Source organism: Pristis pectinata, chromosome 40, assembly GCF_009764475.1.
Source record: "Pristis pectinata isolate sPriPec2 chromosome 40, sPriPec2.1.pri, whole genome shotgun sequence".
In the NCBI taxonomy this organism is placed as follows: Eukaryota; Metazoa; Chordata; class Chondrichthyes; order Rhinopristiformes; family Pristidae; genus Pristis; species Pristis pectinata.
The window spans coordinates 4,021,851-4,048,996 of NC_067443.1; the positions used below are offsets into that span (position 1 = coordinate 4,021,851).

At 47.4% G+C, this 27,146-nt stretch overlaps 1 protein-coding gene across 2 annotated transcripts in view; it reads right to left on the reverse strand.

Moving 5' to 3' along the window:
- Positions 1 to 1,757: 1,757 nt before the first annotated feature.
- The window catches only part of hormad1 (HORMA domain containing 1), a 31,492-nt gene continuing 6,103 nt past the window's right edge, over positions 1,758 to 27,146 (reverse strand). Inside the window, exons 4-14 of one of the 2 annotated variants that reach the window (XM_052045899.1) lie at positions 26,706 to 26,742; positions 23,418 to 23,438; positions 22,988 to 23,014; positions 21,421 to 21,488; positions 19,040 to 19,191; positions 16,188 to 16,432; positions 11,360 to 11,438; positions 11,167 to 11,240; positions 9,548 to 9,631; positions 6,543 to 6,635; positions 1,758 to 3,977 (exon numbers count right to left, since the gene is read on the reverse strand). In XM_052045899.1, coding sequence (XP_051901859.1) covers positions 3,888 to 3,977; positions 6,543 to 6,635; positions 9,548 to 9,631; positions 11,167 to 11,240; positions 11,360 to 11,438; positions 16,188 to 16,432; positions 19,040 to 19,191; positions 21,421 to 21,488; positions 22,988 to 23,014; positions 23,418 to 23,438; positions 26,706 to 26,742 — 970 coding nt within the window. In that variant the 3' untranslated portion in view covers positions 1,758 to 3,887. The remainder of the gene's footprint in view (positions 3,978 to 6,542; positions 6,636 to 9,547; positions 9,632 to 11,166; positions 11,241 to 11,359; positions 11,439 to 16,187; positions 16,433 to 19,039; positions 19,192 to 21,420; positions 21,489 to 22,987; positions 23,015 to 23,417; positions 23,439 to 26,705; positions 26,743 to 27,146) is intronic. The other variant, XM_052045900.1, reaches the window with a different exon arrangement.

Sequence of the window (27,146 nt, forward strand, 5' to 3'; positions counted from 1 at the left end):
CTTTAACCAATCACCGCCAACCCTCGCCCACTTTCGCCCAATCGCTTTGCGCGGTAGGCGGGATTCTGCTTCAACCCGCGGCCGTTGACTGCCAACCCCCTTAGCCAATCACCGCCAGTCCTCGCCCACTTTCGTCCAATCGCTCCGCGCGGTAGGCGGGATTCACCTTCACCCGGCGGCCGCTGACTGCAAACCCCCTTTAGCCAATCACCGCCCGCCCTCACCCACTTTCGCCCAATCACTTTGCGCGGTAGGCGGGACCAATCGGAAACGGTCGTCCGGCTCCGTTCGCCAATCGCCGTGCGCGGGGCGGGGTGGAGCGTAACCGGCACGAGGGCCGAGCCCTGGTTGTGACAGACAACCCGCCTTGCCCAATCAGAGCCGAGTATTTCCCCTCTCCCCCACACCGCGAAACGGAAGGGGACATCGGCCGTGAGGAGACAGCCTTGCTTTGATTGACACGTTGGATGAACCAATAAAAGCCAGAGTTTAGGACAACGCCGCGAATCACAATGCCGGTTTTCTCCCCCTCTCCGCCAATCGCCTTGCGAAATAGGCGGGACAAGGGGCGGAGTGTAGAAACTTACGACACGTCACCAAAACAAAGGAGCCTGCTGGTTTCCGCCGGGTCCTAGCGCCAGCAACTTGGCAAAAACACAGCTGGTGTAATATAATCTGGGGAAACAGCGAGGTCTCCAGTTTTGGTGTACGAAACAGAAATGCAGAGTATTTATTAAAGGCTGAAATACGGGTTAGTGTTGATGTTCAAAGCGTGCCTTTATACACGTCATTGAAAGCAATTAGATTCAGTTCAGTTTCAGATTATTGTCAAAAACACCTGGTTGCAATGTAATTCGTTCCTCGCTTGAAGCTCACAGAGTAAACAGTAGACACGGTAATAGTAAATAAAACAATATGGTGCAAAGACGGTAATGCAACAACAGAATGGTGCAAAGATTGTAGTACAGTGTCAGTGGTGCAAAGACGGTAGTGCAACGTCAGAATAGTGCAAAGATTGTAGTGCCGTGTCAGTGGTGCAAAGACTAGTGCAACAACAGAATGGTGCAATGATTGTAGTGCAATGTCAGAATGGTGCAAAGATTCTAGTGCAATCACAGTGGTGCAAGACAGAATGGATCAAAGACTATGGTGCAAGAACAGAATGGTGCAGTGATTGTAGCGCAAGTTAGAAAGGTAAATGGTATGTTAGCCCTTATTCTGAGAGTTTGGATACAGGAGCAAGGACGTCTCACTGCGATTGTATGGGCCGAGGTAAGACAACACCTGGAGTATTGTGCATAGTTTCAGTCTCCTTATCCAAAAAAACACATAGAATTATAGAATGTTGCAGAGCAAGAGGCCTTTCAGCCCATTGTGTCTATGCCAGCTCATTCTGGGATCTGATGTAAGGAAAGGTGATAATAGAACCATAAGGGGGGTGAGGGTGAAAGGCAGCTGGAGTCAAGACCAGATGAGGGAGGGGGGAGGAGCCGGTAGGTGAAATGTGTGGGGAGGAGGTGGATGGAACGCCAAAGGCGACGGGTTCAAAAATACGTTTCTCTCTGCTGGCTCCACTCCAGGTTTTCATTGCTGCTTGTCAATGGCCTGCACCATTGATACAGCAGCCACATCCCATTGGCTGCCTAATGAGAGGGGTTGCAACTTCCGCCCTGCAATTTTTGGTCATTGCTAAAACCCGGATTAACTATGCTACAAACACTCTACAATCAAGTTGGTTACCAGCTGCTGGTGTTGTATATTTCAGAAAGAAATTGACAAGTGGATCAGTAACCAGAAGATTTAAGCTCCAAGAAGGATAAGAATTTTTTTTCACACAGCAAACTCTTGTCATTGACTATTTTGTGCGTGCTGACTGAAAAGGCAGTGCAAGCAGATGGAACACGGACTTTCCAAAGGGAATTGGATAAATATTGGAAAGGGGAAATTCGTGGAGAAATTCGAGAATGTGAAACTGTGTGGAGAATGTGAAACTCCCTTCAGCAGGTCAGGCAGCATCTGAGGAGAGAGGAAGAGTTATTGTTTAAGGACAATGATCGCTCCCCTAGAGCACTGACTCTGCTTCCGTCTCCACAGAAGCTGCTGAACCTGCTGGGTGTTTCCAACTTGCTTGGTCTTTACCCCAGATTTCCAGCATCTGCAGGGATTTTGCTTCTGGATCCCTCCTGCAGAGAGCGGTCGAGGCCAACAGCAGAGAAGGAGTCAAGGAGAGGTTGGATGAACGTGCGAAGGCGAGAGAAATAGAAGGGGACACCCACGAGGGGTATGGAGAGGGATGGGGCCACGTCTCATAAACATCAGTGTGGGGATGTTAGCCTGTGGTCTCGCTAAGTAATTGGAATCTTTTCCCTTTTACTAGAGAAAAAGGTCAATGCTAAACAAGAACAGTGACTTTTAGTGAAGATATAATCCAAGTAATTCATTGTGAATAAAACAATATTTGTCTCCAGCCAGTGTAAACAGGACACATACATTATGCAGCACCACCTCTCAGGCATTTGTAGCACGAATTACTTTGAACAAAAATTGCTGCAGCCATTTAGTGAATAGTTGATCTCCTTCCCACTGAGAACAAGACGGACGAGTCAGTCTCTGCCTGCTCTTGTTGGTAAGAACATACGAAACAGAAGCAGGAGTCGTTCACACGTCACCCCCACAGTCTGCATTTACTATCAAGCTCAACCTGTGCACTTTGTTGCCTCATCCTCATATCCTGCAAGTCACCCAGAGTCCGATAAAAAAAACCCTGCCAGGACACCGGAGGGACCGTCGGAATAGATCTGCGCGATCGCTTAAGGCCAGCGCGAGTGGAGGCGCAAGAGAGGAGGAAAACTTCTTCAGGGTGAGCGGACTCGATTTCCGAGGATGTCCCGCCCTCTGAGAGTGTAAAATCAAATGTGGGAAATACTCAGCGGGTCAGGCGGCATCTGTGGGAAGGGAAGCGGAGCTAATGTTTCAGGTTGAAGACGAAGGGTTTCTCTTCCCACAGACGCGGTCAGACCTAAGTACTTCCAGCATTTTCTGTTTTTATTTCCGATTTCCGGCGTCTGCCGTGGCTCTGATTTTGAATGCAGTAATGTAAACTGGATCACATGCTCCCCCAGCTGTGGTGTTTGGAGATTTTATTCCCTTTGTCCTTTTAATGATGCCCTTGTTAGTGACCAGATGGGGCGGTTTCGTTCCCTTAACAACAAATTACTTTGGAGAGCATGCAGCGAAGGTTCGCAAGAATAATTCCTGCGGTGAGAGAGCTGACTTTTGGGGAGATTGATTGGGAATTTAGAAGAGTGAGAGGTGGTCTCAGGGAGATTGTGGCAGGGCAGGGGGCTGAGGGGCTCTTTTAGAATTAGGTGGCACTGGCGTACAGTGGGACATTGTCCACCTAGGGCTGAGTCGAGGAGAATTTCTTTTATATACCATTGGAATTGTCTGCTCGTTAGGGGGCAGTTTTATGGTGTGTGTGTGAGAGAGAGAGAGAGAGACACAAGGGAGGAATTGAACTAATTTGGCATCTTGAAAGAGAATCGAGGGCAAAGTTACTTCTCTGAGGAAAGATTCCGTGCAGTTATGTACATCACTTAAAGTGGGAGAACAGGCTTGAGGGTGAATGTTCTGAAGCAGTCTATCATGCAAGCACTCCCTTGACAGGGGAGTGGCAGGCTCAGAGAAGAATGCACGACGGGAATAAGAGGGAACTTTTTGTGAGACACACGTTTGAGAAAGTAGTTATCCTGCCTCTTCCGCTCCCCAAACAATTCCCCAGCATCAAGGAGAAGGAAATACCCGATGAACTGCTCAGTGCAATCGAAAAGGAACCACTGAGAAACCGAGGGGGACAGATAACACAAAAGAGAACGCTAATTTGTCAGCTAACGAAACCGTTCCTTTGGCTCGCTGAATTTCTTCCTTTTCCTTGTCGAGAATTCGTCCTGGCTGCAAGGAATTTCAAACTGATGTATCTGTGGACAGACATGAAGAGAGGTTTGCACATTCGCTCCACCTCGAGTAATCCTTTGATTTCCAGAATGCTCTTCACACCCTTTGAAAGGTCTCAGACCACTTCACCGTAGTCAGAAGTGAAGTCAGTCAGTTGTAATGTAGGGGAAGGGGCAGCCAATTTGGGTATATTCGAGACACAGACTGACCAACTTTTAGGTAGTTTGGCAATCGAGGGAGGTGGTGATAAGGTGAGATAGTACAGTACCAGTGGTTGGTGACAGGGCTAATACTTGGAACCCTGGACCACTGACCAAAGAGTTAGAATCCCACCACGTAGCGGTTAGCACAACGCTATTACAGCGCCAGCGACCCAGGTTCGATTCCAGCCGCTGTCTGTAAGGAGTTTGTACGTTCTCCCTGTGTGTCTGCGTGGGTTTCCTCCGGGTGCTCCGGTTTCCTCCCACATTCCAAAGTCGTACGGGTTAGGAAGCTGTGGGCGTGCTATGTTGGTGCCGGAAGTGTGGCGATACTAGCGGGCTGCCCCCAGAACACTCTATGCAAAATATGTATTTCACTGTGTGTTTTGATGTACGTGACCAATAAAATATATCTTATCTTATTTGGGGGAATTTCAATTCAACTAATTAAATATAAATCTGTAATTTAAAAAAATGCAACTTTCAGTCATGGTAACGTTGGAACTACCAGACGTTTGTAAAAACCGATCCGATTCACAGGTCCTTACTGCCTCTGGCCTTTATGTGACTCCAGACCCACCAGGGAATCATAGTAGAGAGCAGAAACAGGCCTTTCAGCCCATCCCGTCCATGCTGATCGTGACGTCCATCTACATTAATCCCATTTGCCCGCATCAGTCCAGTATCCCTACGGCCAAGAAAGCTCACCAGCACCTCTACTTCCTCAGGAGGCTAAAGAAATTTGGTTTGTCCCCTTTGACTCTCACCAACTTTTACCGATGCACCATAGAAAGCATCCTATCTGGATGTATCACGGCTTGGTACGGCAACTGCTCTGCCCAGGACCGCAAGAAACTGCAGAGATTTGTGGACACAGCCCAGCGCATCACGGACACCAGCCTCCCCTCCTTGGTCTTCACCTCTCGCTGTCTTGGTGAAGCAGCCAGCATAATCAAAGACCCCACCCACCCGGGTCATTCTCTCTTCTCTCGTCTTCCATCAGGTAGAAGATACAGGAGCCTGAGGGCACGTACCACCAGACTTAAGGACAGCTTCTACCCCACTGTGATAAGACTATTGAACGGTTCCCTTATACGATGAGATGGACTCTGACCTCATGATCTACCTTGTTGTGACCTTGCACCTTATTGCACTGCACTTTCTCTGTAGCTGTGACACTTTACTCTATACTGTTATTTTTACCTGTACTACCTCAATGCACTCTGTACTAACCCAATGTAACTGCACTGTGTAATGAATTGACCTGTACGATCGATACGCAAGACAAGTTTTTCACTGTACCTCGGTACAAGTGACAATAATAAACCAATACCAATACCTAAGCACCTGAACTTTAAATGTTGTCATTGTACCTGCCTCTGGCAGCTCGTGTGGAAAAACTTACCACTCAGGTCTCCCTTAAATTCCTCCCTGTCACCTTAAACCTGTGCCCTCTGCTTCTAGACTCCCCGACCCTGAGAGAAGACTATCCGTCCTGTCTATGCCCCTCATAATTTTATAAACCTCCATAAGCTCACCCCTCAGCCTCCTATGCTACATCCCAGCCCGTCCAATCTCTCATAACTCCAGCCCTCCGTTCCAGGCAACATCCCGGTGAATCTCTTCCGCACCCTCTCTGTTGCTACCACATCCTTAACGTGGTTGCATCTTGCCTTTGGAGTTCATTGGGAATTGGGGATGGATGACAAATGCCAGCCTTGCCACTGACGTCCACATCCCACAGAGATAATAAAGAAAGGCACAGCTCCTTTCACATCCCATTCAGAGTGCCCCAGGGTGTCCTTGAAGCCTGATCCTGTAGTACTATGAACAACACGGCAGACTCTCTGCACACAGCAAGCTCCCAAAAGAACGATGTTATAATGAAACTATCATGTAACTGTGGGATAAATAGTGGCCCCAGATTCCTGGGGAGACCTTCACCTGCTCTCTCTCAGGGTGGTGGGTATAGGGAACGAGGAGGTGGGTAGAGGTGTTTAAAAGACATTTGGACAGGTTATTCTGAGGCTGTGCCCTCGGATCCCAGACTCTCCCACTGATGGGAACATCCTCTCCTCGTCCGCTCTACCCAGGCCTTTCAGCATCCGGTGGGTTTCAATGAGATCCCCCCCCTTCATACTTCTGAACTCCATCGAGTACAGGCCCAGAGACATCAAACACTACTCCTATGTTAAGCCTTTTGTTGTTCCAAAACCTCTGATTATATCCTGTAAAGTACCAGAGCTACATCTGGTAGGAGGAGGGGAAACAGGGCCACGTGAGACCAAGACGGTATCCGGGTTACTGGAAGCAATCCCTCATCCCAGGGCAACCAGACTCTTCCCCACGAACCTCAAAAACATCGATCACAGCTGAATTTTAACTTACGGGTTTTGATTGTTCCAAGCCAGTTCTTCTCTTTCCAGCGGACTTTCTCTGCGAGTCCTCACCTTCCTTCTGGCCTACTTTGTCCACAGTTCCCTTGAAATGATTTGAAGAATCAATTTATAAGTTTGGGTTTCTGTTTGTGAAGTTCGCCTTTTCTGCCCTTCCCTTCCTCCCAATCTCTTATAGAGCCATTCAGCACAAAAGGCCATTCGGGTCACCAAGCCTATACTAGCTCATTGAAGAAGTTCTTTAATCCCCCACTCCCTACATTACTGCCATACTACTGCTACAGTACAGCACCGGACAGGCCATTCGGCCCACGATGCTGTGCCAAAGAGAGTTCCAAAGATTCACGACTCTGTCAGCATCTAAAATGGGGGGCCACTTAGTTTTAAACAGGGACCCTTTGTTCTGGATTCTCCCAGAGGAGGAAACATCCTCTCCGCATCCACCCTGTCAGGACCCCTCAGTAAAGTGCCCTGTCACTCTCCTAACCTCCAGTGGAGACAAGCCCATCCCGACGAACCTTTCCGTCGTAGGAGAACTGGCCCATTCTAGGTATTAATTCAAGGCAACTTCTCTGCATTCAAAAGACGTACGGGTTAGGAAGTTGTGGGCGTGCTATGTTGGTGTCGGAAGTGTGGTGACACTTGCGGGCTGCCCCCAGAACACACTACACAAAAGATGCATTTCACTGTGTTTCCATGTACATGTGACTAATACAGAGATCTTATCTTATCCTATCCTCCCCCTCCTGTGTTTATCCCTTCCCTTTCCCCTCTCCCACCCTCTCGATCTGCCCATCACCCACACGTTCCTCCCTCCGGTTCCCCTCCTCACCTCCCTCTCTTTACTCCAGGCTCCACCTTCCTCTCCAATCAGATTCCATCTCCTACAGCTCTTTGTCACCTCCACCTCTCAGCTTCTGACATCATACCCGCGTTCCCCCCCCCCCACCTGGATCCACCTATCACCTGCCAGCTCTGGCTCCGCCCTTTCCCCCCACCTTTTTATCCCGGCGATCTCCCCTCCCTCTCATCCTGATGAAGGGTCTTGACCCAAAACGTCGACTGTTCATTTCCCTCCATAGATGCTGCCCGACCCGCTGAGTCCCTCCACCATTTTGTGTGTTGCTCTGTACTTATCCAGTTACCTTTTAAAAGATCCCACTGTATCAGATTTCTCTTTGGGCAACGCAGTCCTAACCACAACAATGTACTGTGTAAGATAATTGTCCTCTGGTTCTTTCACCCGCCTTCGGGTTAACAACACTGAACAGTGGAAAGAACACTCTTGATCTCACAATCTACCTCGTCGTGGCCCTTGCACCTTACTGTCTGCCTGCACTGCACTTTCTCTGTATCTATAACATGTTATTCTGCATTCTGCTATTATTCTTTGCTTGTACTCTTGTGATGAAATGATCTGTATGGCTGGCATGCAAAATGAAGTTTTTCACTGTGACAATAAAAAACTAGTTTACCAATTTTAATTTATCAAATAAAGCCAGAAAGTGCTACACTCAGCAGGTCAGGCAGCACCTGTGGAAAGAGAAACAGTTAACATTTTGGGTCAAAGACCCTTCATCAGGACTGAGAGAGAAAGCAAGTTAGTCTAGGGAGCAGAGAAGGTGGGGGAGGATGATGGCTGGAACAAAGGGAGTGTCTGTAATGGGGTGAAATGAGGCAGCCAGTAAATGGACAGTTGATCTGTGTACTGATCCTCCCCAGGTTACCAACACCTGATTTACGGGCAACCTGTACATCTGAACGAGTGTGTGGGAGACCGGTGGGATGGATTTGCCGGCTGCTGTGGGAATCTTCTGCTGGGTGGGAACTTGGGTCCCGGCAATATTATTACATCTTGCAGAGAAATCTGAACAGTTGAGTTAAACGCCCGGGTTTCACTACACACCGTGTTTTCATTTAACTACCCTTGATTAGCCTATATTTTTATTTAAGTATATCAGCGGGCGGCTGCATGTCCGGCTGACGAACTGTAAGGGTTACAAGCAGCTCTGAGGAATGAAACTCTGTCACAGCCTGGGGAGGACCTGTAACTGTTACTGATGCCAAGTTGAGTTTTACTGTCATCTGCACAAGTCCTCTCCCATCGGGCTGAAGATACAGGAGCCTGAGGGCATGTACCACCAGGCTCAAGGACAGCTTCTACCCCACGGTGATAAGACTGTTGAATGGTTCCCTTATGCGAGGAGATGGCCTCTGACCTCACGATCTACCTTGCACCTTATTGCACTGCACTTTCTCTGTAGCTGTGACACTTTACTCTGTACTGTTACTGTTTTTACCTGTACTATCTCAATGCACTCTGTACGAACTCAATGTAACTGCACTGTGTAATGAATTGAACTGTACGATCAGTATGCAATACAAGTTTTTCACTGTACCTCGGTACAAGTGACAATAATAAACCAATACCATGTATGCACAGGTGCAATGAAAAACTTACTTGCAGCAGCATCACAGGCACAGAGCATCAGAGACACAACATTCACAAGAAAAACATCAATTAAACATGAATTATGCAATGAGTCGGGCAGTTTCCTAAATTACGCGAGTGTCGCCAGGTTAATTTTTCCAGTCAGTGGCTGTGGGATCCTCTGCATCCACCCTGGGACCTGGGGCGACCTGGGAGACGTGGTAGGGTCTGACCTACTGGGATGAGCCCAGCAGGGCAGAATATACAAATGAAAGAACTAAAGAGAGAGGAACGGCAAGCACCAAAGACCGGTCCTGATACAAACAGAAAGAACAAGCAAGTTATCCTGAGTTGGAAAACAAGGACCTGATCCGAGTCACCATCATCTGTTAGTCAGGTTGTTATTGGGTGGGGGTCTTTATGGCTGAGAGAACCAGCAAGGGTCACTGGATTGCATCAGGAATGGATGTTAAGAGTCAGTTACCCCTTCCCGGTGATGCCTGGTGGGTTCAGATGGGTGGGGATCGGAGCTTCCCAAGTACGGCAATGCTGGGATGGATACTCACGGATGTTGTGTCAAAGAGCTTTCCACTTCTAGTCCTCCTGCCAGATAGCTCCATTTCCGACGTCTTGTTCACCAAGTTCTCCATCTGCCACCGGGAAGAAGGGGAGTTACATTTTTACTGTCTCCCCCATGTGCCCGAGAGGAGCGGAGGGACGAGAGGTTAGAAGTGCGACTCTAGCACGGTTGGGGACAGAGGATTGTGTCAGCTTGGCTCAGTGGGTGGCACCTTTGTCCCCACCACGAGGAGGTCGACAGTCCAGACGAGGACAAGAAGTAGGAGGAGGAGTTGGCTATAACGTCAGGGCTGCTCTGATCTTGGCCTTGACAACCCGTTACATGTAACCCATGGGTCCTGTAGTTCCAGAACCTGTCAGCATACTTAGTGACTCAGCTCTCTAGGGCAGAGAACCATAATACATGACCCTCTGAGGGAAGAACTTCCTCCTCCTCATCTCCATCTTAATCGGATAACTGGCTTGTTTTTTCGAGGAAGTACACCCTCTGTGCATCTACAGTGCCGAGCTCCCTCAGGACCTATGTGTAAGATCACTCTCTCCTTCATCTAAACTCCAGAAAGTCGAGGCCTAAACCTACTTAATTGTCCCTCGTAAGAAAGGAATTGGTCTCGTGAACCTTCTCTGTGCTGCCTCCGAAAAAAAACGAGACCAAAGCTGCACACTGCAAGTGTGGTGTCGCCCAGGAAGGCACAAGAACATAGAACGCTACAGCACAGTACAGGCCCTTCAGCCCACAATGTTGTGCCGACATTTTATCCTGCTCTAAGATCTATCTAACCCTTCCCTCCCACATAGCCCACCACTTCCCTATCATTCATGTGTCTATCTAAGAGTCACTTAAATGTCCCTAATGTATCTGCCCCCACAACCTCTGCCGGCAGTGTGTTCCACGCACCCACCACTCTCTGTGTAAAAACTTACCCCTGACATGCCTCTTATACCTTCCTCCAATCACCTTAAAATTATGTCACCTCATGTTAGCCATTGTCGCCCTGGGAAAAAGTCTCTAACTGTTCACTCGATCTATGCCTCTTATCATCTTGTACACCTCTATCAAATCACCTCTCACCCTCCTTCCCTCCAAAGAGAAAAGCCCTAGCTCACTCAACCTATCCTCATAAGACATGCTCTCCAATCCAGAAGCATCCTGGTAAATCTCCTCTGCACCCTCTCTAAAGCTTCCACATCCTTTCTATATAGGACTAATGCAGGGAAATGGGATCGGCGTAAGTAGGCACCAAGGAAGAGGTGGGCCGAGAGGACCCACCTCTATGCCGTACGATGTGATTCTATGAGGAAGCAACTGCTCAGTGTTTACATTCATGTAAAGACCGAATGGAGGTCCCACCGAGTGTGGGTATGGCCACAATGTCTCATGGTGAGAGGGCAGTTCCAACTGCAAGAGGCATCACACGTGATATTCTATCCCTGCTCGATATTCACAGGCAGTTTGTAAAGGAGGAGGGGTTGATATCGTCAGTGTGTCTGCAACCCAGTGGGATTCCTGTCGAGGTAGAACAGAGAGGGAAACTGTGGAAAGGGGAAGAAAACCTATCAGGTAGGTTCCGAAATTCGGCTCCAGAGTCAGAGAGACTGGACTCACCTGTGACAGGGGGGTGTTGTTCTTTGGACCTGCATTCTTCGCCACCTCTCTAGCCTCTGGTGATGTTCCGGTTGCTGTAAGCAAAGTGTTTAATGCAGCTTTTAAGCAGTGAGTTCAGTGGAACACAAGGCCAGTGCTTGCTAATTAACATTAGGGCAGGTTCACAGCCCTGATACTCGGCATCTCAACGTACCTGCATCTTGCTCATCAGGGTTACCGTTTACGGAGACAAGTATTTGGGATGCAGCTGGGCTTTCCGCTGGTAAAGTATCCTTTGTTAAAAAAACATGGAACAGAGGAGACAGGAATGAGGTACAGACTGCAATGAGTAACGTCAGGTGAACTCAAAACTTCCCACAATGTTGAAAACTGTAATCTACAGCAAAGAGGCTTGTATTTATATGGAGCATATCGTAACTTCAGGTCACAAGAAAGATAAGATTTATTAGTCACATGTACATCGAAACGCACAGTGAAATGCATCTTTTGCGTAGAGTGTTCTAGGGGCAGCCCACAAGTGTCGCCAGGCTTCCGGCGCCAACATAGCACGCCCGCAACTTCCTAACCCGTAAGTCTTTGGAATGTGGGAGGAAACCCACACAGTCACGGGGAAAACGTACAATCTCCTTACAGACAGCGGCCGGATTGAACCCGGGTCGCTGGCGCTATAATAACGTTACGCTAACTGCAATGCTACCGTACACGAACTTCAAATTGATTTGCATGTTATCTATATAAGGGTAATATTAATAAGGCTGTAAAGAGCAATGGGATTCTGGCCAAAATGCGGTTGAGGCAGGTACATTAACAACATATAAAAGACACTTGGTATTAGTTTATTATACCAATACCAATAGTCTTTTAAATGTTGTTACTTGGACTTGGACAGGAAAGGTTTAGGGGGAAACGGGCCAAACACGGGACTAACTCAGGTGGGCACCACGGTCTGTATGGACCAGTTGGGCCGAAGGGCCTGTTTCCGTGCTGTATGACTCTATGACAAAAGGAAGGGCACGAGAGAGAGAGGCCCCAGGAAAGATTTACACGAACAATTTCTGCGATGAGGGATTACAGCTACAAGGAGAGCAAGGTTGGTACCGTTTTTGTTGTAGAGAAGGCTGAGGGGAGAGTTGATAGGACTATGAGGGGTCTGGACAGAGTGGCGGGTAGGAGATGGTTCTTGTTGGTGGAACAGTGATCACAGGGATAAAGGAACATTGAATTAAGAGCGACACGAGGAATAGCCTCATTTACACAGCATGTGGCTGGAATCTGGAAGGCACTGTCTGCAGATGTGGTGGAGATAGACCCCACTGTGGCCACAGGGAAATGGATAGACATATTTACAAGGCTACAGAGAAAGGGCCAGTGAATGGAACTAGAAAATTGTTCTGGTAGACAGTGGGCATGGACATGGTGGGCTGAATGGCCTCCTCTTGTGATATAACCAAAGTCAAATTTATTGTGATCGGCACAAGTCCATGTGTGCACAGGTGCAATGAAAAACTTACTTGCAGCAGCGTCACAGGCACACAGCATCAGATAAGCAGCATTCACAAAAAACATAAATTAAACACAATTTTTACAAGAAAGAAAACAATTAGAACAAAAAAAAATTTATTTTAGTGCAAAGTGATCATGGTGGTGCTAAACTGAGGAGGTGATTAAGGTTGAAGAGAAGTAGCTGTTCCTGAACCTGGTGGTGTGGGACTTCAGGTTTCTGTACCTCCTGCCCGATGGGAGCTGCGAGAAGACAGCACGGCCTGGATGGTGGGGGAATCTTTGATGATCAATGCTGCCTTCCTGAGGCAGCGCCTCCTGTCAATACTCCTGATAGTGGGGAGGGATGTGCCCGTGATGTGTTGGGCAGAGTCCGCTACTCTCTGCAGCCTCTTACGTTCTTGTGCATTCAAATTGCCGTCCCAGACCATAAAGCAACCAGTCAGGACACTTTCAACAGTAACATCTGTAGAAGTTTGTTAGAGTGTTTGGTGACAAGCCGAACCTAAGAAAGTGAAGACCCTGGCACGCCTTCCTTCTGACTGCATCTATCTGCTGGGCCCAGGACAGGTCGTCTGATACCTGCATTGAAGTCATGATCAGTATGGTTTCAATTCAGAATGGCATTCATGTGGGAGCAAGTAGACTAAATTATTCCTTGGAAAATAAAGAGGCTTAAAGGGACGGGACAAAGACCAAAGGAATCCAGGGTCACATCTTCCCAAAAGATTCACAAGGCCATGAGCACTGGGGTTTATAGATTCACTGCACAGAAACGAGCCCTTTCTGCTGACCTCATCCATGCCTGTCTACGGTAATCCCATTTGCCTGCACTTGGCCCGTATCCCTCTATGCCCTTCCTATCCAAATATCTGTCCAAACGCCTTTCAAACACTGTAATCGTATTGGCCCCCAACACCTCCTTTGGCAGCTCGTTCCAGATATTCGCCACCCTCTGTGTCAAAAACCTACCCCTTAGATCTCCTTTAAATTTATCCCCTCTCACCTGTGCCCTCTAGTTCTAGACTCTTCTGCCCTGGGGATAGGATCTATCCATCTATGCCCCTCATAATTTTATACATCTCTATAAGGTCACCCCTCAGCCCCCTACATTCCAGTGAGAATAAACCCAGTCTGTCCAATCTGTCCTTATAACTCCAGCCCTCCATTCCAGGCAACATCTTGGTGAATCTCTTCTGCACTCTCTCCACTGGTACCAAATCCTTCCTGTAGTGTGATGACTAGAACACAATAGGCCAAGTGCAGTCTGACCCATGTTTTGTACAGCTGCAACATGACATCCCATGTCTAAGTAGGATTGAGAACTGAAAGTTGTGTTAACCTTGCAAAAAAGTATTTACGGAACGAGAAGTGATCCAGGTGGTTCTAACCAACAGGAAAGGTCAATCAGACTGGAACTCTTTTGTCCCTAGAAAGGAAAATTTGCAAAATCACCTGATATTTACCAGGATAATGAGAGTGTAGCTCTAGAGAAGGTGCGTGTGAGGAGAAGCCTGAAAAATAAGATAGTCGTTAATAAATCCGATGAGGAATTCAGGAGAAGATTCCTCCCACGGAGAGCAAAAAAGGAAAGTCAGCGGAGATGGATTTAAGAGAAAGCTGGAATATCATAAGAGGGAGAATGCAAAAGAAGGATTTGGAAACTGGGAGGGGCAGAAGGAGCTTGTTGCAAAGCCTAAAACACCAAAATATAGAAATATACCCAAGTAACAATTGCAGAGATCTTAAGAGGTACATGAGGTTGAGGAGATTAGAGAGAGGAGCAGGAGATCACAGGGCCTTTGAACATCAAGATGAAGTTAATGGCACTTGGTGTCAAGGTCCAATGTACATCACAGTGGGGGAGTTGGATGGCAGAGGCTCAGGCTGATGAACAAGTTAGGATACAGGCTGCAGACCAGAGACCAGAGGGCCACGGACAGTCAGTCACTGGGTATATTCAAGACTGGGGTCTCTCAGCTTTTGGGCTCCGTGAGAAAAAAAGAGAGATTGGGGTGCCTCATCCTTTGGGCTTTGTAGCTGAAGACAAGGCATCAATAATGGAGCAATTAAGATCAGGAATATGCAGGAAGCTGGAATTAGACAAGTGCCGAGTTCCGGGTAAACTGAAGAGCTCAAGGAGGTCACAGAAGGATTTGAACACGGGGTGGACGTGGTGGAAATGAATTTTAAAATTACGACATTCTTTACGTGCCTCTGTCTGTGTCGGTGGTGCTGAGGTGGAGATGGTTAGGAGCTTCAGGTTCCTAGGTGTAAATATCAAGAAGAATTTGTCCTGGTCCAGCCATGTAGCCGCTATGATCAAGAAAGCACTCCAGTGCCTCTACTTCCTCAGAAGGCTAAGGAAATTCAGCATGTCCCCGGTGTTTCTCACCAATTTTTACAGATGCACCATAGAAAGCATCCTTTACGGCTGCACCACAGCTTGGAATAACAACTGCTCTGCCCAAAACTGCAAGAAATTGCAGAGTTGTGGATGCAGCCTAGTCCATCATGCATAATAGCCTCCCCTCCGTTGACTCCGTCTACACTTCCTGCTGCCTCAGGAAAGCAGCCAACATAATCAAGGACCCCTCCCACCTCGGACATTATCTCTCCTCCCCCCTCCCATTGGGCAGAAAATACAAAAGCTTGAAAACACGTACCACCAGGCTCAAAGACAGCTTCTATCCCGCTGTTTGCAGACTCTTGAATGGACCTCTAGTACGCTGAAGTTGAACTCTTGATCCCTCAATCTGCCTCATCATGGCCCTTGCACTTCATTTGTTTACCTGCACTGCATTTTCTCTGTAACTGTAACACTATATTCTGCATTCTGTTTAACTTTTGTACTACCTCGACGTACTTATGTATGGAAATGATCTGTCTGGATGGCACGCAGACAAAAGCTTTTCACTGTGTCTCAGTACATGTGACAAGAATAAACCAATTACCAACTAATCAAGGTGCAATGCAGGACAGAGAGTACTATGAGTGAAAGGGGTGAGTTGGACACTAATGGTGCAGCTTTGGATGAGTGCAAATGGGTCTTAACCTGAAATGTCGACTGTCCATTTCCCTCCACAGAGGCTGCTCGACCCCCTGAGTTCCTCCAGCAGATTGGGCGTTGCTCCAAGTTCCAGCATCTGCAGTCTCTTGTGTCTCCTCTGAATAGTCAAGTCTGTTGTAATAAAGGCACGGACGAGGGTTTCAGCAGCAAATGAGCTGAGAGAGGGGATGAGTCAGGCAACATTACAGCGACGGAGACACAAGAGATTCTGCAGATGCTGGCATCTGGAGCAACACACACAAAGTGCTAGAGGAACTCAGCAGGTCAGACAGCAACAATGGAAGGAAATAAACAGTCGACGTTTCGAGTCGAGACCCTTCATCAGGACTGCTACAGAGTGAGGCGGTATGTGCGAGGGAGCTTAGAGTAAAATGTGACATCTAGGTCGTGAACAGTCGGAGTACGCTCCCAGAAAGAGGGGTGACGTCTAACCACTGGGCATGTGTCTTACGTTAATTTCCACTTGCTCATTTCGGCCTACGTCCACACCCCGGGCAGGTGGGCTTCTTCTGCTCTCCTGTGGCGGGTCCTTGTCCATTGGCTCCATCCGCTCACTCTCAGTTGTGACCTTCAGCTTCAGCACGTGGAAGGGGGTGGCCACCTCCCCCACACTCAGGAAGACAGGCTCGCCTTCAAACATCATGCTCTCCGAGTTGCCCTCCTTAAAGCCAGGGGGCTGGTAGTCCGGTGGGGTTACTGCACAGAGAATAAGACCATCAGATAGAGGAGCAGATTTAGGCCATTCAGCCCATCAAGTCTGCTCCACTATTCAATCATGGCTGATTATTTTTTCTCTCAACCCCATTCTCCCCAATTGAGGACCTATCAATCTTTGCCTTAAATACTCCCAATGACTTAGCCTCCACAGCCCTCTGTGGCAACGGATTCCACAGATTCACTGCCCTCTGGCTGAAGAGATTCCTCCTCATCTCAGTTTTAAAGGGACGTCCCTTTATTCTGAGGCTGTGCCCTCAGATCCCGGACTCTCCCACTGATGGGAACGTCCTTTCCACGTCCACTCTATCCAGGCCTTTCAGTGTTTGGTAGGTTTCAAGGAGATTCCCCCCTCCTGAACTCCATCGAGCCATCAAATGTTCCTCATAGAGAGTTGTGGGCACAGCTCAGCACATTGAGGAAACCAGCCTCCCCTCCATGGACTCTTGTCTACACCTCTCGCTGCCTCGGTAAAGCAGCCAGCGTTAATTAAGGACCCTTCCCACCCCAGACATTCTGTTTTCTCCCCCCTCTCATCAGGCAGAAGATACAAAAGCCTGAAAGCACGTACCACCAGGCTCAAGGACAGCTTCTATCCTGCTGTTATAAGGCTATTGAACGGTCCCCTAGTACGATAAATGGACTCTTGACCTCACAATCTACCTCGTTATGACCTTGCACCTTATTGTCTGCCTGCACTGCACTTTCTCTGTAGTTGTAACACTTTATTCTGCATTCTGTTATTGTCTTCCCTTGTACTACCTCGATGCTCTGCTTTGTAATGAAATGATCTGTATGGATGGCATGCAAAACAAAGTTTTTCACTGTACCTTGGTAAATGTGACAATAACAAACCAATTTGCCTTTCATTCCCGGGGTCATTCTTGTGAACCCCCTCTGGACCCTCTCTAGGAGGGCCAGAAAATCTTTCCTTAGATACGGGGCTCAAAATTACTCACAATATTCCAATATAGTACACTGATTACCACCAATCTTCCCGTTGTTGCTGAACAGAACAATGAGACTAAGGAGGGGGCTCAAAGCCACAAAAAGGCACATCACACAAAGATCACAAGGCAGAGGGATTTCACCAAACAAAAATGGATATCAGTGCTGTAAGTCGACACCAATAACCTGCTTGCTGATGTTTAGGCGTCCTAAATCTGTCATCTAACTACCTTCCTGCAAGGCTTTGTAATTTTGAACACCAGATCACTTTTACTTTCAGAGCCACAGTTTCAGACTCTAGACATAAACTGAGATAATCCACTTTCTCCTCTCTGCATCCGCCCCACGGCCTCCTGAATGTGTGATGCCCAAACTGGGACACAATATCAATGATTTACAAAGGTGGCCGATTACTCTTAATTCAGTAGAACACGAGAAAAACAGGAGCAGAGGTGGGTTGCTTGGCCCCTCAAGCCTCTCCTGCCAATCAATGTGACCATGGCTGATCTACCCTGGCCCCATCTCCTTGTCTGTGCCAGTTCCCCACAGCCCTCAAATCCCCGATTTACCAGCCTGCTATTTAACTGCACAGAATGCTGGAAATACTCAGCAGGTCAGGCAGCATCAGTGGGAGTATCAGAAACGCCCCTCTGCCCTGCCAACCCTGCGGCTTCACCAGCCCCTTTTATCTCCTTCCCAGTTCTGATGAAGGGTCTTCAATCTGAAATGTTGACCCACAGATACAGCCTGAACTGATATGTGTTTCTGACATTCTCCGTTTTTATTTTAGATTTAGAACATCTGCAGATTTTTTTGATTTAAATAGCCAAAGTCTATTGTCATCTGCACAAGTACCTGTGTGCACAGGTGCAATGAAAGACTTCCTTGCAGCAGCATCACAGGCACAGAGCATTAGAGACACAACATTCAGAAAAGAAATATAAATTAAACACAACTTTTACAAGAAAGAACACAATTAGAACAAAAAAAAAGTCCATTGCAGTGCAAAGTGGTCCTAGTGTTGCTATGGTGAGGTAGTGATTAGGGTTGTGCAGGTTGGTTCGAGAAGTGAATACCTCGTAGTGATTAGGGTTGTGCAGGTTGGTTCAAGAAGTGAATACCTCTGGGGATCTAGCCTTCGCATCCCTCCGGGACAGAGAATTCCAGAGATCCGTCCTCTGCGAGAAGTCCCATGTAGCTCAGTTTTAAGCGACCACCCCTAATCTTGTAACCATGTCCCCCTCGTTTCAGATTCCCCAACAAGTGGGAGTATCTCCTTGTCATGCCCCTGGTAGGATCTGATGTGGTTCAAAAAGATCACCCCTCATTCTTCTAAAATCCAAAGAATGCAGTTGTAACTTTGGCTGTTCGTGAAAGGAAAACTCTCTCATCCCAGGAATTAGCCTTTGATTGATTCAGCCGGAAACTGAAGTGACCTGTTGGCCATTATTACAGCAGTTCCAGTTTACACCTGTTATAGCATTCAATGGGTGCAGCTGTATTTGCAAATGTCGCTATAGCTCGTCTCAGTTGCACTGTGGGCTTGGGTGAGTGGTCCCTCAAGTTTCGGTCTGTCCGCCATTTCCTCACTCACACAGCCCCCGCCCCCTGCCTGCCGCCCACAGAGTACGAGCGAGTTACCTTCGTCGTAGTAGGACAGCTTCATCTTTAAGCAGACGTCGCTGGGAAGGGGCCCCAAGCTCTGCATCAGGACGTAGAGTTTGCGGATGAGTAGGATGCTGGCTTTCTTCGTGTCCGAGCAGCTCACGGTGGAACCAATCTTCCCGTTGTTGCTGAGTGGAACAATAAAAAGGAGACTCGACCTCAACAAAGGCTCGACCACCACAAAGAGTCACATCACACAAAGATCACAAGGCAGAGGGTTTTTGCTAATTAAAAATGGGCAACCTCAATTCGGGGGTCAAGATGCTGGCTGCCCTTAACTGTGGTCTCTTGCCCACTGCCCAATGTTGCCTACTGCCCATTTCACCACGAGCAACGTGCCTTCAGCTGCCTGGGCTCCATGCCCTGAAACTCCCCCTCTAAACCTCCCTGCCTCCTTTGTCCTTGTTGAACAAGCTGTTTGAGGTTGAGTAACATCTGCCCTATCTACTGACACTACTGTATAAAGGATAAAGGGGTATTGCCTCCTCCATCTTCCTGCCCTATTCCACTGTGGCTAATGTCATAGAGCAATGTTCCTCTCCCCTATCAGAGGAAGGCAGCGGGGATGGTCCAAACACCACCAAACTCCACTGACCTTGCAAAATGTCCATCAGTTGTAATGTCGGCTCTTCAATATTGTCGGATGTTTGCTTATTCAGTGCTCAAGGGAGCGGAAAGCCGAGACAGAAGTCCCATATTATTGTTATTTCTTTTTGGGAAGTAGGGGTCATTGGCAAGGCCAGCATTCATTGCCAACCTTAAATTCCCTTTGAGAAGGCGGTGGTTGCAAGGTAACACAGGAAAACAGGAGCAGAAGTCGGCCACCTGGCCCTCTTATAGTCATAGAGTAACACAGCACATAAACAGGCCCTTCGGCCCAACTTGTCCATGCCAACCATGGCGCTCACCAAGCTAGCTCCACTTGCCTGTGTTTGGCCCACATCCCCCTAAACCCCTCCTATCCATGTACTTATCCAAATGTCATTTAAATGGTGCCAGCCTCAACCACTTCCTCTGGCAGCTGGTTCCATATACCCACCACCCTCTGAGTGAAGAAGTTGCCCCTCAGGTCCCTTTGAAATCTTTCACCTCAAACCTGTGCCCTCTAGTTTTTTTAGTTTCCCCTTCCCTGGGAAAAAGACTACGTGTATTCACCCTAGTTATGCCCCTCTTGATTTTTTACACCTCTATAATGTCACCTCTCAATCTCCTATGCTCCAGTGAATAAATTCCTAACCTGCCCAACCTCTCCCTATAACTTAGACCCTTGGCAACGTCCTCGTAAATCCCCTATGCACTCTTTCCAGCTTAATGACGTCTTTCCTACAACAGGGAACTCTTTCCGGTTTAATGATGCCTTTCTTCTTGAAGCACGGTGAATGAAGGTGTTGTTAGATCAGCAGTCCCAGGATTCAGGCCCAGTGACGACGGGGCGGGGAGAGGGAGGAAGCTCCCCGTGTCTCTACAACTCACCTCCTTGTGGAGAGGTACTGGGGCACCTGGTGGACTTGAAAAGATGGAGGGGAGGGAGGAGAGGGCAGAAAAGCGATGAGAGGTTCCAGTGAAAAGCAAGGAAATCTCCCGAGTCTATTCAACAATTCGCTTTACATCTGAAGACAAATCTCAAATGCAGGTCAAAAATAGACACATGTGCACATATTAAACACACACACACACACACAAATCTAATTATACAAGCAACCATTCACAAGCACACTCACAAGGACACATGTGCACCAACAGATGTAAGTATTCACTCACATTCAATTATGTACCAGCATACTCAAACAAAGGCACTCTTATGGGGTGTTGCCAGGGCAATACGTCACCCTCTCAGTGCACAAGTCCCTTCTTTGTCACCCCGAAACCCATCTATACCTGCGCTTGCTGAGCTAAAGTGGCTCCCTGTCCGACGATGCCTCAATTTTTAACTTCTCATCCAATGCCTCCCTACCTCTGCGGCCTCCTCCAGCCCTACAACCCTGCGAGATCTCTGCGTTCCTCCATCTCCAGGCTCCTGTGCTCTCCGATATCCACCATGCCACAACGGACAATCGTGACTTCATCTGCCCTTAATACACATATACACACACACACACACAGACATACCCATGCAAAGACACACACATGCACATGCAATCACTCACACACCCATGTAAGCATGCATGCTTACTCCCCCATGTAAGTGTGTACTCAAATCCATGTATGTAAGGGCACACTCATATGACCACACACATGTAAATATTAACATGAACCCTTTTCAGTGCATACACCCACACGCTGATACCAACGGGCATGCACACGAAGGCCAGTAAACTACATGGCTATTCGGAAAAAGTGGCTGAAGGTGACACTACCTGGCAAAATCCATCAATGGTCCATTTTTCATATATCTGAACTTGAACTGATAACATTCAGTAACTGTCTGGAATGGAAACACAGGCAATGAAAGAACACTTTGCAGGGAGCGGCAAATCGTTGAGCTTCCCGTGTGTCCCTATGACTGGCTGGAGTTCCTTACTCTGATGCCTTGGGGTTCTGCTGGGAAATAGTTCCACTGGAACCAAGAGTTGCAACAAGCTGACTGTGGTACGATGGTTGGAGATCTACTGAGTGGATACAGTAGCTCCTTCTATCACAGCTGTATGACCACTATCCCACCATTCCCAACTTTACAGGGTACAACCACAGCCATACGCCACCCTCTTGGTAGACTAACCCTAGCCAGGTCCCTCCTGTCACCCGGATACTCATCAATATCTGTGCTCACTGGCCGACAATAGCTCCCTGTCCAATGATGCCTTCGCTTTTTAAACTCTCATCCTTGTTTTAAAACAACTCTGTTGCTTCCCTGCCTGTGACCCCCTCCAGTCCTCCGAGATCCCGGCCTTTCTCCAATTCCAACCACTTGAGCACCCTTGATTTCCACCGGCTGCGAGTTCAGTCGCGGAGCCAAACAGCGCAGAAACAGGCCCTTCATGTTCTACTACTCATTGTGTGAAGAACTTACCCTTTAGATCCCCTTTCAACTCGCTCCTTTTCATCATAAACTCCATGACACCCTGCCATGGGAAAGAGACACTGGCTATCTACCCTATCTATACCTCTCATGATATCGGCGGCACGGTAGTGCAGTGGTTAGCGTAACGCTATTACAGCGCCAGCGACCCGGGTTCAATTCCAGCCGCTGTCTGTAAGGAGTTTGTACGTTCTCCCCGTGTCTGCGTGGGTTTGCTGCGGGTGCTCCGGTTTCCTCCCACATTCCAAAGACGTACAGGTTAGGAGTTGAGGGCATGCTATGTTGGTGCCGGAAGAGTGGCGACACTTGCAGGCTGCCCCCAGCACATTCTCAGTAACGCAAAAAGATGTATTTCACTGTGTGTTTCGATGTACACATGACTAATAAATATCTTCTAATATCTTACTTATTATGAACCTTGATGTCACCGCTTTCTCTGGAGCAGGTCTCTCCCACCCTATCTAGCCCCTCCTTATAACTCAAGCCCTCCAATCCAGGCAACATCCTTGTGAATCTTTCCTATACCTTCTCAAGCTTAATCACATCCCTCCTGTAGTGCGGTGACCAGAACTGCAAGCAATCTTCCAAGTGTGTTCTAACCAACGTCTTGTACAATTGTAACATGACACCCCAACTCTTACACTCAATACCTTGGCCGATGAAGGCGAGCATGCTGTACACTTTCTCACCACTGAGAATGTGGAAGATCAGCAGTGGGAAGGTAGGAATAAAGGTAAAAACGTATTGGCTGTTGGCTGGCCCACTGGGCGCAGACAGCGAATCCCTTGTGTAACTGTGTGGTGTTCTGAAATCCATTGCTGTGGGACTGATTCCTCACCGTAACACATTGGTGGTAACTCACCCCATACCAGCCCACTACAGTCTATTACAAAACAATATAATACCTGGGGGTCCTCCTGATTTGTGTAGATCTGTAAATGAAGATAAAAGTCTGGTATAAATAATCCACCATTGATTATAAACCCATGAGATAGACCGAATAATTGAAAGAGACCAGAACTAGGGAACAGAGCCTCAAGATTTGGGGGAGTAGATTTAGGACGGAGATGAGGAGAACCTGCTTTTCCCAGAGAATAGTGAATCTGGAATTCTCTGCCCAGGGAAGCAGTGGAGACGACCTCATTAAATATACTTAAGACACAGATAGATTTTTGCATAGTAGGGGAATTAAGGGTTATGGGGAAAAGGAGCTGAGTCCACGGGTCGATCAGTCATGATCTTACTGAATGGCGGAGCAGGCTCGATGGACCAGATGGCCTCCTCCTGCTCCTATTTCTTAAGATTAATATTAATCAATATTAATAAATTACTTACGGCCAAAACCAGCATCCGCAGCTGTTTAAAGGAAAAGACAAGACACTTTTAACATGATTAAGTGATGATAATATGCCCTCATAACGAATTTCTCCCAGCTCCGGTCAATGGGGTAACACTGTCAGAGGGTCATGGGTTCGAAACCCACCTCCAGAAAACTCCAGCACATAATTTTGGCTGACACCCCCTGTGAGGTAACATTCCTCACTTGGGATGCCAAACACAAGCCCCATCTCCCTTCTGGGACATTTGTAAAAGTTCCCATAGCACCCAATTCAAAGAAGAGCAGCAGAGTTTTCCCCAGGTTCCTGGGATTAGATCAGGCGGGATCCAGGGTGAGCTATCCAATTGGATCCAAAATTGGCTTGGTGGAAGGAGGCAGAGGGTGGTAGTGGGTGTTGCTTTTTAGAGTTGGAGGCCTGTGACCAGCGGTGTGCCGCAGGGATCGGTGCTGGGTCCCCTGTTGTTCATCATCTACATTAACGATTTGGATGAGAATGTAGGTGATGTGGTTAGTAGGTTTGCAGAAGACATGAAAATTGATGGTATAGTGGACAGTGAAGAAGGTTATCGAAGGTTACAACAGGATCTGGATTAAGTTATATTACTTTGCCCAATACTGATATTAGGTGACCTGTTGACTGCATGAAGATACATACTTGTAATTCAGATTTAAATCTTTGCATCACAGGCAAATTTTGGTTAACAGAGCAATCCTTGGTAATCAGGCTTGACTGTATGTTTGTATGCCTGAGTGGACATTTATAAACAAATGTCCACTCAGGCATACAAATATACAGTATGTTTATAAACAAATAAAAAGTAAAACCACATGCATGTTTCAGAGGCTGATCTATCTACTGAGAGTTGTTTACGTCAGGATTATGGGAAGTGCAATGCCTTTATCCAGTTCTAACAATGTTTGGTTTCAGGGATGAATTAGTGAAATCCTAATGCATTTCTAGCCAGATGGATGAAAAGAGCCTTTTGCCGGATTGCTGGAAAATTATTGAATTTTGGTATTGTTAGTTTGCGAAAAATGTTTGCAAACTGAATTGGAAAAATGTAAATGCCTTTTCTCTTTCCCTTTTATTGTAAAATCTGATTTTTTTTTTAACCTGCCTGCAACGAGTTTATTTTCCATTTTACTGTCCTGAAGTTGCAAATTCTGGTACTTGCCACAGGGAAATGAATGAAGGCCATTCCAAATCTTATGATTTAAGCAACCAGGCTTTCTGTGTTTGAGTGTTGGGTCATAGATGGTATATCTATAGTTTGGATCCGTAACACAGCACCAAAGCAGCATATTCCGTAATCTGCTAAATCTGGGCTAGACACTTTTGAGGATCTGATCATCAGGCAAATACGTTAGGGACATTCAAGAGACTCCTAGACAGATACATGGATGATAGAAAAATAGGGGGCTATGTGGGAGGGAAGGGTTGGATAGATCTTAGAGCAGGATAAAATGTCATCATGACATTGTGGGCCGAAGGGCCTGTACTGTGCTGTAGTGTTCTATGTTCTAACTGGGAAGGTGGACCAAGGAATGGCAAATGGAATTTAACTCGGACAACTGCGTTGCACTGGTGAGTTATACCAGGGCAGGACTTACGTAGCAAATGGCAGGGCCTTGTACGGTGTTGTAGAACAGAGAGACCTAGGGGTACAAGTACATAGTTCCCTGAAGGTGATGACACAGGCAGATAGGGTGGTGAAGAAGGCATCTGGCACGCTGGCCTTCATCGATCAATACTGCCATCATGGGTTTGTCAGTGGGATCAGTATTTATATATGGCTAACACATTGTCAGTAGGGTATAGCAAAACTCCAATAACCCAGCACCCTCAGGACTTTGGTGGTACTGGACCAACCGATTTTCCAGATTATTGGATGTTACTCCTATTAATATCCAATATGCTTCTACTTAATGACTGTCCCTGTTCATGTGATAGTGAACATGTGTACAGGAATAAATATATGTTTTAGTAATTCAAAGGTTTGAATGTATTTAAATCTCACTCCACTCCTTGCCTGTCCACCACCATGGGTTGGTCTCAGAGTCACATACAGCACAGAGAGAGGCCACTCTGTCCACTAACAATCTGCTGGAGGAACTCAGTGGGTTTCGACCTGAAACGTCGACAGTTCTTTTCCCCCCACAGACGCTGCCCGACCCGCTGGGTTCCTCCAGCAGATTGTTTGTTGCTCCAGATTCCAGCAGATTGATTGTTTCTGTGGTCCCTTGCATCTCCATTCAGCTCACTGCTTGTGCCGACCATCAAGCATCTGTTTACACTCATCCAACTTTGTTCTCTCCACATTCTCATCAACTCTCCCCCAGAAGTTATCTCTCACCGACACACCAGTGGGAAATTCACAACAGCCAACTAACCTACTGCACTGTCGAGGGTCACGGCTGTCATGTGACACCATTGACCACATGGTCAAAAGCTACACCACTGTCAATCAAGGTCTGGCTCCACCCACCCATTAGCGCACACACTTGACCATTGGCCTTTGTACCTGACCCTGAGCTACTGGCTTGTTTGAATTACCTGGGCTGGACCACCCAGCCCTCCAGCACTATAAAGAGTGCCACATGTGCGTGGCTCACTCTTTTGATTGCTCCAGGGATCGTGAAACAACGCTGGGGAGACCAGTGGTAAGAGTGTGCACTTCCACAAGGGTTAGGAGCGTCCTATGTAGATTCCCGGGAGTGTAGAGCTGCTGCTTGCACTGAGTCAGGGGGTCAGGCATTGTATTGTTTCTTCCTTGATCATTTGTAACCAGTTTGTTTTTTTGTGTGTGTGTGTGTGTGTGTGTGTGTGTGTGTGTGTGTGTGTGTGTGTGTGTGTGTGTGTGTGTGTGTGTGTGTGTGTGTGTGTGTGTGTGTGTGTGTGTGTGTGTGTGTGTGTGCGCGCATCTCACTCTTCTTGCGATTTCCCCCATGTTCGCGATCACTTGTAAGTGTGCATCCGTTCCCGTTCATTCTGTCCCACGTTTGTCTTTGTGAATAAATCATTTTTTACTCCAAAGACTGAGTCCTTGCCCTTTGAGACCTTAAAGAACTTGTCTTACAACACCTACCAACCAGCACGTCGTTGGGATGCAGGAAAGGATCAGTGCAATTGGCAGGGTGGGGGGGAGGGTGGAGCCCATGTCACAGGGAGAACGCGTGAACTCCGCACACCATCAGCATTGATTGGCGGTCGAACACAGGGTCACTGGTGCTGTATGGTAGCGGCTCAAGCTAAGTTCCAAAGAGAACCATAAAAAATGACTTACGTATTTCTTCTGTAGCGCATCATAACATCCCATCATCCTACATGAAGCAAAATAACAACGCAATAAAGAAAGTGCTAATGGACACACTTGTCGTAAATTATTAGCGCCCTTTTTTTGTTATTATACAGTTGATGCTAGAAGTGGTCTTGCACCCCACATCTACCCCAGCCCCCATCCCCCTACCAGTTAACTTATTTAGTTACATATACAAAGTATGCAAGCAACATGCAGAACCTGAATTTGCACAGTGCTTGTAACGTTGTACAATATGCCAAGAGCTAGCAGAAGAGCAACTACGAAGCAAAGTTTGACATTGTTGTGCTAAGAAGTAGGTTATAATGAGCACTTGAAGGAGAGGTTTAGGGAGGGAATTCCAGAGCTAGTTTAAGGTCATAGATTGGAATAAGCCACTTAGCCCTCAAGTTGTTCCCAATTTTACCT